At 40.7% G+C, this 11022-nt stretch overlaps 3 protein-coding genes across 3 annotated transcripts; all 3 read right to left on the bottom strand.

Annotated features, from left to right (window-relative positions):
- Nucleotides 1–2491: 2491 nt before the first annotated feature.
- Nucleotides 2492–2713, bottom strand: K441DRAFT_597048 (uncharacterized protein; the record flags this gene model as incomplete). The annotated part of the gene is made up of 1 exon (XM_067645043.1): nt 2492–2713. A coding segment is annotated over one exon (222 nt), but the record flags the coding sequence as incomplete, so codon positions are not given.
- Nucleotides 2714–3983: 1270 nt separating this feature from the next.
- K441DRAFT_524970 (uncharacterized protein) lies at nt 3984–4136 on the bottom strand (the record flags this gene model as incomplete). Its single annotated transcript, XM_067642155.1, has 1 exon — nt 3984–4136. A coding segment is annotated over one exon (153 nt), but the record flags the coding sequence as incomplete, so codon positions are not given.
- A 4495-nt stretch (nt 4137–8631) lies between these two features.
- On the bottom strand, nt 8632–8793 carry K441DRAFT_597115 (uncharacterized protein; the record flags this gene model as incomplete). The annotated part of the gene is made up of 1 exon (XM_067645049.1): nt 8632–8793. A coding segment is annotated over one exon (162 nt), but the record flags the coding sequence as incomplete, so codon positions are not given.
- Nucleotides 8794–11022: the final 2229 nt, after the last annotated feature.

Genomic DNA, 11022 nt, shown 5'->3' with positions numbered 1-11022 from the left:
CTTAAAGATAGCACCTAAAAATCCCCTAAATGCCCTTATTCCGTATACTGCTTAGCTTACTTCTTAATCTAGTAAGCCTTTTACCTTAACTTCTTCTATTTTTACCTCTAATTATATATTTACTAGAAGCACCTAGCCTATATATAAGCACTCTATGGCTTAGGCTATATTAGGTTTTAACTCTATATTTATAGCTTTATAGCAGTGCGGTCGCTTTCTTCTTAGTTAGAATTAGAAATACTATTTATTATATTTAAACCCTCTACTTCCTTAAACGCCTTATTATACTCTAGGTTGCTTACCTTTAACTTAAACGTAGAGTTTAATGGGCTTTAGCCTGCGTTTATGGCGATATCTAGGTAGTTAGGGCTAATAAAATTCATTAGAACTGTGTTGCCTCGGCTAGGCCGGATATTACATTCCTTTTAGTGTTTTTAATGTGGTGGAACCGCGGCTTATTAGGGGGTAAATAGTAGAGGCGAAGGTAAGGGGGTAGCCTTTGGCTTAATAGGTTAAAAACTAGGGGAGCGAGAAAGCGTATTATTAGAGTTATAGTATAAGCTAGACATAAAAGGACACAGAAACATAAAATGTAGTTAGTTAGGAGGTATAGGTAGGAGAAGGGATCCTTAAGGGTATTCGCTTATTAATATTGGCTTGTTGTTCGCTTGGGTGTAAACGTTCTACTTGCAGCTCCTTCGCAAAGTGGATCGTAGCTTTGACCGCGCTAATGTCTGGGAAACGCCACCTCGACAAGGGTGTGGCCGGAGCGGGTCGGCCATCCTCCCTACTAGCGCGCCACCTAGAACATCTACGTAATGACCATGCTGACACACCTGCATCATGAGGCACAACTATTTATGTTAATGATGCCGCTTGTTAGTGCGTATCCCTAGCTAATGGGGGTTCAGTTTTATGAATGTAGATACTAATCGCAACTTCCATATTATTTATTAATACTATAACTACCTACCTTTAGAGAAGTAAACTACCTAAATATTTTAAAGTAATAACTATGGCGACAGCAGTAATCTAAGTATACCGTTGAATTCTCTAGCTGTTACAAGATGAACCAAAACTGCAACTAGCGATTGCTGAATCTTCGGCAGCCGTCACCCTAACAGCGCAGAAATCGGCTTATCACGCCGTCAGCGGCACCACGGAGGCCGGTTGCTTTGGAGCCAGCCGCCGCAGGACTCATCATCTGTTGGGGCCTGACGCATGCTTGGCACATATGTGTCGAAGTTGCAATTATATGGTTCGCATTGGGCAAGGATAAAGGAGGCCTACGGCTATACCTTTATAGTTATTTTATTAATAGGGTGCAATCTAACGCAACCCTTTAAGTACCCCAGTGCTACTCTAAAAAGTAGATATAAGAATGCCCGCAATAGTAAGTGGGACAGATGCGCCCTAAAGATTATTAGGGTATTTCCTTTACCACTAAATCTAAGCTCTAAAAGATATACCTAGGATAACAACATAAATAATAACTACATGGAGTGCGGAAATAGCATATCTTGCCTATATACCCTAAACATACTTGTCTCTCTAGTCTTAAATATTAACTTTTAACCTAGTATTTTTCTTAGGGAGTCTATAAATAATATTAGTGGCATTTTCTTTAATTGAAATATAATTATGTAATATAGGGAAAGAACTAAGCTGGTATAGAGTAATGTATAACTATACTATGACTTTAAATTCGTGCCTTAAAATCCCCAAATGCTCCATAGTTACGTCTAGCGGTCTTAGGAAATATTTATATTCGTCCAATTTTAGTAAGTTAACCTTTTGCATAATAATGCGATTATGCTATAGCAGTATCCTTTTAAACTAATCACGTGAGCACATTAAAGTCCTGTAAGGATTTTAGAAAATAAACTTTAATAAATTCCTAGTAACTTAGTTACTAAAACAAAAAATACAACCAAACCCATCCTCTTAACTAGTAATATCTTTACCTAAGTTTTTATACTAATATAGTGTTAGATTGCAAATTATTATCCCTAATCTAATCTAGCTCTAGCGTTATTTGCGGTCCCTCTACTTTAAAGATCACCTATAGCTGCTTGTTCTTCACAGAGCTATTTTATATAGATATATATCCACTAGGAGGAGTTCTAAGGGTAGATTATATAAGATTAGCGCTACTTCTAGGTTGTGATCTAGGAATACTATTTCTAGATAACAGGGAGCCTCCACCTGTAGGAGTGTACTTTTTTTATACGCTAGAAATATTACTAGGCATTTATTTAGATGCTTGTCTAGGGCCTTGCGATGCTTTAGTATGTAGCCCCTACTCAGTCCTTAATAGTTTAAGTGAAGTGTATAGAGGCGGACGTAGAAATTTCACCGGGCGTTAGTTAAGAAGATCCTCTAAGATCTCTTATTGCCCTAGTTTTAACTTACGCTAGCGAACCGTTCTATAAAACTAATAGCCTTAGTATATAAAGGTCCCTAAATATTACTATAGTGGACTTACGTATTGCTAATAAACTTGTATTTTATAATACCTAAGCAAACGCATCCTAGGTGACAGCGGCCACCAGTCCCACTCTAATGCGGTAATATCCTCTAGCAGCCCCTGGATTGTGTTTAAAAGAGTACCTTTTCCCCTTAAATTATATATAATACACTCCCTAGGTATTAGCAAGATCTTATTAAGGAGACCATATAGTAGAAGAAACTCCTTAAGGCTAGCTAACATATCCTAAAAAGGCCGACCTTTAATAAGAGTTTATATAATAAGGTTAAGTCTCGGAAATTATACCATCTCTAAACGTATTAGGAGATCTTTTCTATCTTACTCTTCTTCTTCGTTACTTTCTAAGTTATTACTACTTATCCCTCTACTATTATTTATTTCTTCCTTATTATTTGCCTCCTCGCTATAGATTAGCCTCTTATATTAGTTAATATTTAGGTTTTCTAAAGTATCTAGAGGAGGAGGAAAGTTGCCTTTAGCAAGCCATCCTTCTAGGTAAGAAAGGTTTAATTTATTTAGTCCTTAAAAACGCGCTAGGTGTTCCTTACTTAAGGGATTTTTAGGGGAGTTTTCCCTATCTGTAATTTTCCCTATTACTCTTTTTTATGCCTTTTTCGGCCTTAGAAGCGCTACAAGTTCTTATATTACTAAGGTTCCACCTAACTCCGTAAGGTTATTATAAAAGGCCTTAAGTAGACGCCGTGTAAGGGCGCGGGGAGACTTCGGGGAAGATTCGAAGGAACGATATAAATTCTATCTAAATCTAAGGGTATATAGCTCTCGCTAAGAACAAGACGTTGCGTAAAGAAGAGAAGGGAATAACAAGAGAATCATATAATTAAATAGTCAGGGGCTTGGTGGTCGATGCGTGCGCACATGCGCACGCGGTCTTCGACGGACTTCGGTAGAATTCGATTAATCTGGCAGAATTTGGCAGAAGTCGATCAAGCTGGCAGAATTCGGCAGAATTTAGTCAAAGCGTCGGAATTCATCTGTCGAGTGTTTCACCGAGACATTCCTACTGTAACTGGGCTAGTCCCGTTATACGCCGAAAGTTATTAACAAAGCGTTCTTTGGGTATTAGCTATAGTCCCTTCTTATATAGTAGAGTTAGCATAGAATTAGTAGCTAGAACGCTAATAATAGCGTTTTTAATTTTGTTACCCTATATAGTGTTTAGTATTAATAACTAGGACTTATTACCATCTTTATTAGATATTAGTGATCTAATATTATTATTATATCTTGCCTACTTAGATATTAGGATGCCAGCTATTAACTCCTTATTGTTTACTTTTAAAGTACTAGTCTACCCTACAAAAATAGACTTACCGCTACTAATAGTAGTCCCTCTATATATAGAGGCTTTATTAGATCTAGATTACGGTCTTCCTATTATAACCTAGGTAGATAGAAGTTCTTACTACTAAAAAGTTCCTTAAGAATTACCCTTAGAGAAATTTTCTCTAACTGTTTTAATAAGTGTCTTAAGTAATCCTAGCACCTCCTCCTTCCCCTCTAACGCTCGCCAGTATAGCAACTCGGCCTCCTTATACCTCCCCTTACTCTCTAATACTAATATAAACTTATTAATGCTCCTTAATATCTCTAGATGCTCCTCCCTAAGTATCCTCTTAAACGTCTCCATTACTTATGCCTCTAACTCTTTAGCCTCCTTCCGCCGCCCTTAACTGCTATACGTTGATGCTAGGCTGTGTATGCTAACTAGCGTATCTAGATACTCTAGTCCTAGCACCCTCTTTTAGGTCTCTATTACTTATATAAATAGCTCTTTAGCCTCTTTCTATCGCCCTTAATCCCTATATATCGCCGCTAGGTTAGCTATACTAGTTAGTATATCTAGATGCTTAAGACTAAGCACCCCTTCTATAATTGGGATCTTGTTCCCTCTTTACTTAAGTAAAAGCGTTATTACTTCTTCTCTACTCCCCTTATTCCCTACTACTGCCTTAACTACCTCTTCTATAATTAGGACGTCGTTCCCTCTTTACTTAAGTAGAAGTGTTAGTATTTTTTAACTAAATAACCTTATAACCTAAACCACCTCTTTTTCTAAAATCTTAACGTTGTGTCTTATTCTGTTTACTAGATCTATTATAATCTTTAGCTCCCCTACGCTTAAACGGCCTTAATCTATATAGGATGACGCTAGGTTGGCTATGCTGCTTAAGGTATCTTAATAGTTTATCCCTTGCACACGCTTTCTTGCCTAAATTACTTATAAAATTAATTTATCTACCTCCTTCTACTTCTATTAGTCCTTGTATATTAACGCGAGGTTATTTATACCTACTAGCGTATATAGATCCTCTTTTCTAAACGTCCCCTTATAGCCCTCTATTGCTTCTTAAAGCCTCTTTTCTATCCCTTTATACTCTCCCGAGTTTTTTAATATTAGTGCTATATTATATAATTAGGTCGCTTTACTTAAAGCCGCCTTTAAATACTTTAGCACTAGAGTATTTATCTTAACTAAGGTTTCACATCCCTATAAACGCCTTAGGGGCCCCCCCTAGTCCTAGATAAGTAGAAGCTTACATAAAAAGCTGTTTATTAAAGGCAAGGGTTCTTAATACTTAGGATACCTACTCTCTATTTATACGCTCTATTAAGAAGTAACTACAATTATAATAATTATAAAGTAATCCCTGTATATTCTAATAATGGCTGGTTTTAAAGCCCCTTATAGAAGGTAGACGAGGTTACCCTGCCGGATAGGCTTTGCTAAGGCTTAGAGAGTCTACTAAGTGCCCTATTTTCTCTTATATACTAAGGACCTAGGTATATTCTTAAAAATGATTACTATATACTATCTGTTATACTAAGTACTGGTACTTTTTACTAAGGATACCTGGCTAATAACACTACCCTTATTCTTAATTACTACTATCTCCCTATTATCCTAAGTCTCTATAGATACCTATTTATAGAGAAGGAACTTAATAAGTTGCTATAAGAGTTTCTGCTATAGAACTTCATAGTTAGGCAATAAACCAGCTAGGCTAAGATTATTAGAGCTTATGCCGAGTAATACATATACCTTATCGTGCTAGTTAGTAGCCTCCTAGGTATAGTATATATCTATTAGCTCGCCTAAAGACGCTTCGCCTAATGAACTTGTTGCATATCTAGGCCGGAAGATTGCTCTCCTTATTAGGTAGGTTACTAAATAGATTAGACCCTTTAAGCCTAGGAATATTTTATAAGAAAGCTTTAATTTGTTAAAATCTAAGTAAAAGGTATACCTATCTATCTCCGCAGGGCCACATATAACCAGGATATATTAAGCTGCAGTAACTTCCTAAAGCACCTAGAATAACTTATTAGTAATTTCTGCAGATATTATTAGGTCTCTATTCCCTTACCTAGATGCGCTAAAACTATAGTTGTTGAAGCAGTGCGAGAACTGCTTCCGGATTATTCTTCGATATATTTGTAGACTTGTCGTCCACAGCACTATATATAGCTTTAAGCGCTTAATCGCTATTGTCCGCCACCTCTCCAAGCTAAATAATTACATGGTTTGCTTTACCAAATATCTTTACTATAAACTGAATCTAGTATTCTTTCTCTTTATTATCCGCTATATTAATATAAATAGCATCTACCCATAATATTCGTTTAAAAGAGCGATATTAACATCAGGAAATTTTTTTTGGGGCTCGTTGTTGCGGTTTGCGGCAAATTGCCGCAAACCGTACGGCTGCGGCAGGTGGATATGGTTGATAGCAATTTGCGCAAAACGCACGTTTTGCAACAAAATCGCAGCACCTGATAGCAAATTGCGGCAAAATGCTACCCCTATAAATAAATTGTAGCAAAACGCTACCCTATAAATAAATAGCGCGCAAACTGTACAAATTGTAAAAACTGTACGAATTGTACAAACTGTACGAATTGTAAAAACTGTACAAATTGTAACTATAAATTATAATTATATTATATAATAACCAAATTATCACATATTCCCATAGATTTCTATAATATACTTTTAAATATATTTATATTATAACTATATAAAATGTAGAGCTATCTACTTTGGGCGTCAAGGGGGAAGCCTCTCGCAGAGGCTCTAAATCATCTACCTACCTACCTGCCTGCCTGCCTGCCTGCCTGCCAGCCTGCCTACCTGCCTACCTACCTGCCTGCCTACCTGCCTGCCTGCTTGCCTACCTACCTGTCTGTCTGTCCGTCCGTCTATACCTACCCGTCTATGCCTACCTGTCTGTGCCTACCTGTCTATGTCACCTTGATTCGATCGATCGATTGAATCGTTTATCGTGTTCGCTGGCTGGTCGTTCGAACGGTTGTCGTGTGGCTCTGGCGACGGTCGTGTGGCGGATGACGACCGGTCGTCTGGCTCTGACGGTCGTCTAGCTCTGGCGACGGGTCATCTGGCTCCGGCGACGGTCGTCTAGCTCTGACGACCGGGGTCGTCTAGCTCTGGCGACGGTCATCTGGCTCCGGCGACGGTCGTCTGCTGGCTGGTCGTTCTGGTCTTCCTAGTAGGGAGACTGGTAAGGAAGGGTAAAAAATGTGGTGGCTACCTAGGTGTATATAGGGGGTATTACTTTGGCAGGGGCACGTGTAGAGGCTATCGGGAATATAGCGGGGGACCCGTAGTCGGCGATGTGTCGCGTGCACACACTAAAGGCTTTGTGTAGAGAGCTTCGTGTAGAGCCTCCGTATGAAGAAGCTTCGGCGCAAGGGCTCTCTCTAAGAGCTTCGAGCAGAGCCTCGTGCAGAGCCTCTATATATAGAGCTTCGTGTCGAGCTTCCGTAGAGCCCTTATGCAGAGCTTCGTGTAGAGCTTTATATAGAGCTTTGTTGCAGAGCTTCGTGTAGAGCTTCGTGCAAGAGGCTTGTGTAGAGGTTCGTGTAGAGCTTCGTGCAGGACTCGTGCAGAGCCCTCGTATAAGCAGTGAGCTTAGTGTTGAGCCGCGATAGAGCCTTTGTGCAAAGGCTTCGTGGTAGAGCTCCGTATGCAGAGCTTCGTGTAGAGCTTTATATAGAGCTTCGTGCAGAGCTTCGTACAGAGCTTCCGTGTGTAGTAGCCTCGTGCAGAGCTCTGTAACGCAGAGCTTTGTTTAGAGCCTTGTGTTAAGAGCCTCGTGCAAAGCTTCGTGTAGAAGCTTCGTGCAGAGCTTCGTGTAGAGCTTCGTGTAGGGAGCCTCTGTACGCAGAGCTTCGTGTAGAGCATCGTGCAAAAGCTTCGTGTAGAGCTTCGTGTTAGAGCTATTTGTGTAGAGCTCGTACAGAGCTTCGTGTAGAGCCTCGTGCAGAGCCTCGTGCAAAGCTTCGTGTAAAGCTTCGTGCAGAGGCTTCGTGTCAAGAGCTTCGTGTAGAGCTTCGTGTAGAGCCTCTGTACGCAGAGCTTCGTGTAGAGCATCGTGCAAAGCTTCGTGGTAGAGCTTCGTGTAGAGCTTCGTACAGAGCCCTCCGTGCGAGCCTCTGTACGCAGAGCTTCGTTATTAAAGCCTCGGTGTGGAGCCTCGTGCAAAGCTTCGTGTAGAGCTTCGTGTAGAGCCTTCGTGTAGAGCTTCGTGTAGAGCTTCCGGTGTAGAGCTTCGTGTAGAGCTTCGTGTAGAGCTTCGTGTAGAGCTTCGTGTAGAGCTTCGTGTAGAGCTTCGTGCAGAACTTCGTGTAGAGGCCTCGTTGCAGAGCCTTTGTACGCAGAGCTTTGTGTAGAGCCTCGTGTAGAGCCTCGTGCAAAACTTTGTATAGAGCTTCGTGTAGAGCTTCGTGTAGAGCTTCGTGCAGAGCCTCTGTATTAGGAAAAAATATTTTAGGTACGTTGTTGCAAGCGAAAATCGGGGTCTGCAAAACCTGCGTAAGTCGCAATTTTGGTAGTTTGCGGCGATTTGCAGCAANTTGCTACNAACACATAGATAGGGCAGGCGCGTGCATAGGTAGCCTATGTGTTTGTAGCAAATTGCTGCAAATCGCCGCAAATTGCCAAAATTGCGACTTACGCAGGTTTTGCAGACCCCGATTTTCGTTTGCAACAACGAGCCCAAAAAAAAATTTCCTGATGAAAGACGTAATAGCGCCGCGTAAAGGTTTGCTATAATGGGCAAGATATGCTTGTTTATAAGGATAGGAACAGTCTCATTTAGACTGCTCTATATGTAGGATAAAGCCTTATATAGGAGAGTCTTTTCGCCCAATTCCTGCAGAGAGTATTTAAAGAGTTGGCATTGTATAGGGGCAGTGTTGTCTTTATGTGGCATTAAGCGAAGTAAGCGAATACTGTTAGGCCCTAGCAAAAGCAAAAAATAACGGTACAAGGCTATAGTATAAGAATTATATATAGAAATTTAATCTTACGTAAGTTGGACAGTTCTAATGGGTAGTAGTATCACCCCTAGCATATTGTCTACGATCAAAAGAGTAAAACCCACGACACCGCCACCCCCGCTAAGTCACGTGCTTAAGTTATACCTGCATTGAGCAAGGCTCTTACTTGCCGCTGGTGCTAGTAGGGAGGGCGGCCGACCCGCTCTGGCCATACCCTTGTCGAGGTGGCGTTTCCCAGACATTAGCGCGGTCAAAGCTATATACAGTAAAACCTCGTTATACCGTTCAGCTCGGTAGTAGGGGGTTTGAACGTTATGCCGTATGGAAACGTTATATTGCGAGCTCACTTATTAATCACTGCAAGGGGCTAAATCAACTCTTCTCTCTATCCATAACTACTTAAAGAAGCTCGTGATAGTCGTCTGCCTTACTCGCGCAGCTTAACGGCCTCAAATTACTCTCTCTGCCTTTATAAGAGCTATAATTAGAGTCTTATTACTATCCTCTTACTGCCCCTTATAGAGCTTAAGGCGCTCTAGTGCATCTAAGGCCTCATTAAGCTTAATAACTTATAGTTTAACCTCCTTATTGCTTTCTTCATTATCTGGCGCGTTATATAAAGCGATAATTAAGGCCTTAATTGCTTCCTGTAATGTAGAGGCCTTAGGCTCTGTTAAAGCGTCCTCCCTATTTATATTAATAAAGTCCCTAATAGGAATTAATTGCCTAATTTGCCCTGCCTGGCTAAGCTGCTATAAATATACCTCTAGTTTAGCCTTAAGCTAAGGCTCGCTGTACCCGCTTGGCGTACCCTAGGGGCCCTCGCGGGGTCCAAATATCGTTAAATACGTGAAGCAATTCATTACAGTTTAAGGGCTAATTTCATGCTATGCTACGATAGCCCACTAAACGGCCCTAAGTACGTTTATCGTCTTAAGGGGGTTCCTATCTTATTTCACCTAATCTACTATATAGGACAGCCAATAGCGGCAGTAATAGGCTTTAAAGGTTCGAATTATACCCTAATCTAGAGGCTGATAAAGAGAGGTAACGTTTTTAGGCAGGAATTCAACCCTAGTGTTAAGTAAGCTGGCACGCTCCAATATTGTAAGCATACCCCCAGTATGGCCAGGAGCGGAATTAATAAGCAGGAGGACCTTCCTGCCGCCCATTAAGCTATCAAACCACTTAATATAATTAAGGAATATTAACGCCGTTATCCAGGCCTTCTTGTTAAACCTCTAGGCGAAGTTAAGGCCCCTAAGGTTACTACGCTGCGTACCAAAACATTAAGGATTCTTTACTCTTCTAATGATCCATAGGGGTATAATATAGCTGCCGTCTGCGTTGCTGCAGTGGACAGTTATAATACGCTCCTTCTGCTTTTTGGTGCCTAATTACCCTATAGTTGCAAGTCCTATATCCGGCGTGGCCTTATAGAAAAGCCCTGCCTCATCCATATTATAGACGTTTTAATTTAAGTACGCATCTACCACAACCCTAAGCTCCTGCATGCGCTCCTTAGCGCCCTCTATATCTGCTGACCCAGCCTCGCCGTGTAGTTTCCGTCTTAATATTCGATTTCTCTTCTTAAAGTTATCAACCTAACCGCTTAAAAAGCTAGGCTGTTATTAACCCTAATAACACGCCATTGTATTCCAAAGCTTTATTGCTATAGCCCGAATAAGGTTGCCGGTAACGAGTATATCAGCGGCCTGCATCCGCTGTTGCCATTCAAATAGCGCTTTTTCAAGGTCAGGATTATTAGGAGCTCTACGCCTCTCGAAGCCCTCCTTACTATATTAAAGGACTAGTAAATTAAGGTACTTATATTTAGGCTTTAAAGAGTCTGATATAATAGACTGTCAAATAGGGCGTTGAAATTAATTGGTAAAAAAGCGAGCAGCGTCTCTCTAAGGTTTTCTAGGGTTCTCGCGGCAGTATACCCGGATTTGCTGCCTTTCACGCTCTGAAACACTATGGCGGCGGAGGCGCTTAGGGTCGTCCTTACGCTTCGCCATTGTATAGGGCAAGAGGGGTGTTAAATTAATAAATATTAATGGCTGTGGTGCTAGTTTATAGGCTCAAGAGTAAGGGGTTAATGCTTCCAAAAATAGGGTTTTTAATACCACAATATCTCGCGCTATACCGTTCTAGTATAAGAGAGCTTTAAACGTAACGGCGTATCAAATTTAAACGTAAGCCTTATAAACCTC

The sequence above is a fragment of the Cenococcum geophilum genome (assembly GCF_001692895.1).
Source record: "Cenococcum geophilum 1.58 unplaced genomic scaffold K441scaffold_104, whole genome shotgun sequence".
In the NCBI taxonomy this organism is placed as follows: domain Eukaryota; kingdom Fungi; phylum Ascomycota; class Dothideomycetes; order Gloniales; family Gloniaceae; genus Cenococcum; species Cenococcum geophilum.
This window is presented reverse-complemented; position numbering and strand designations above follow the sequence as displayed.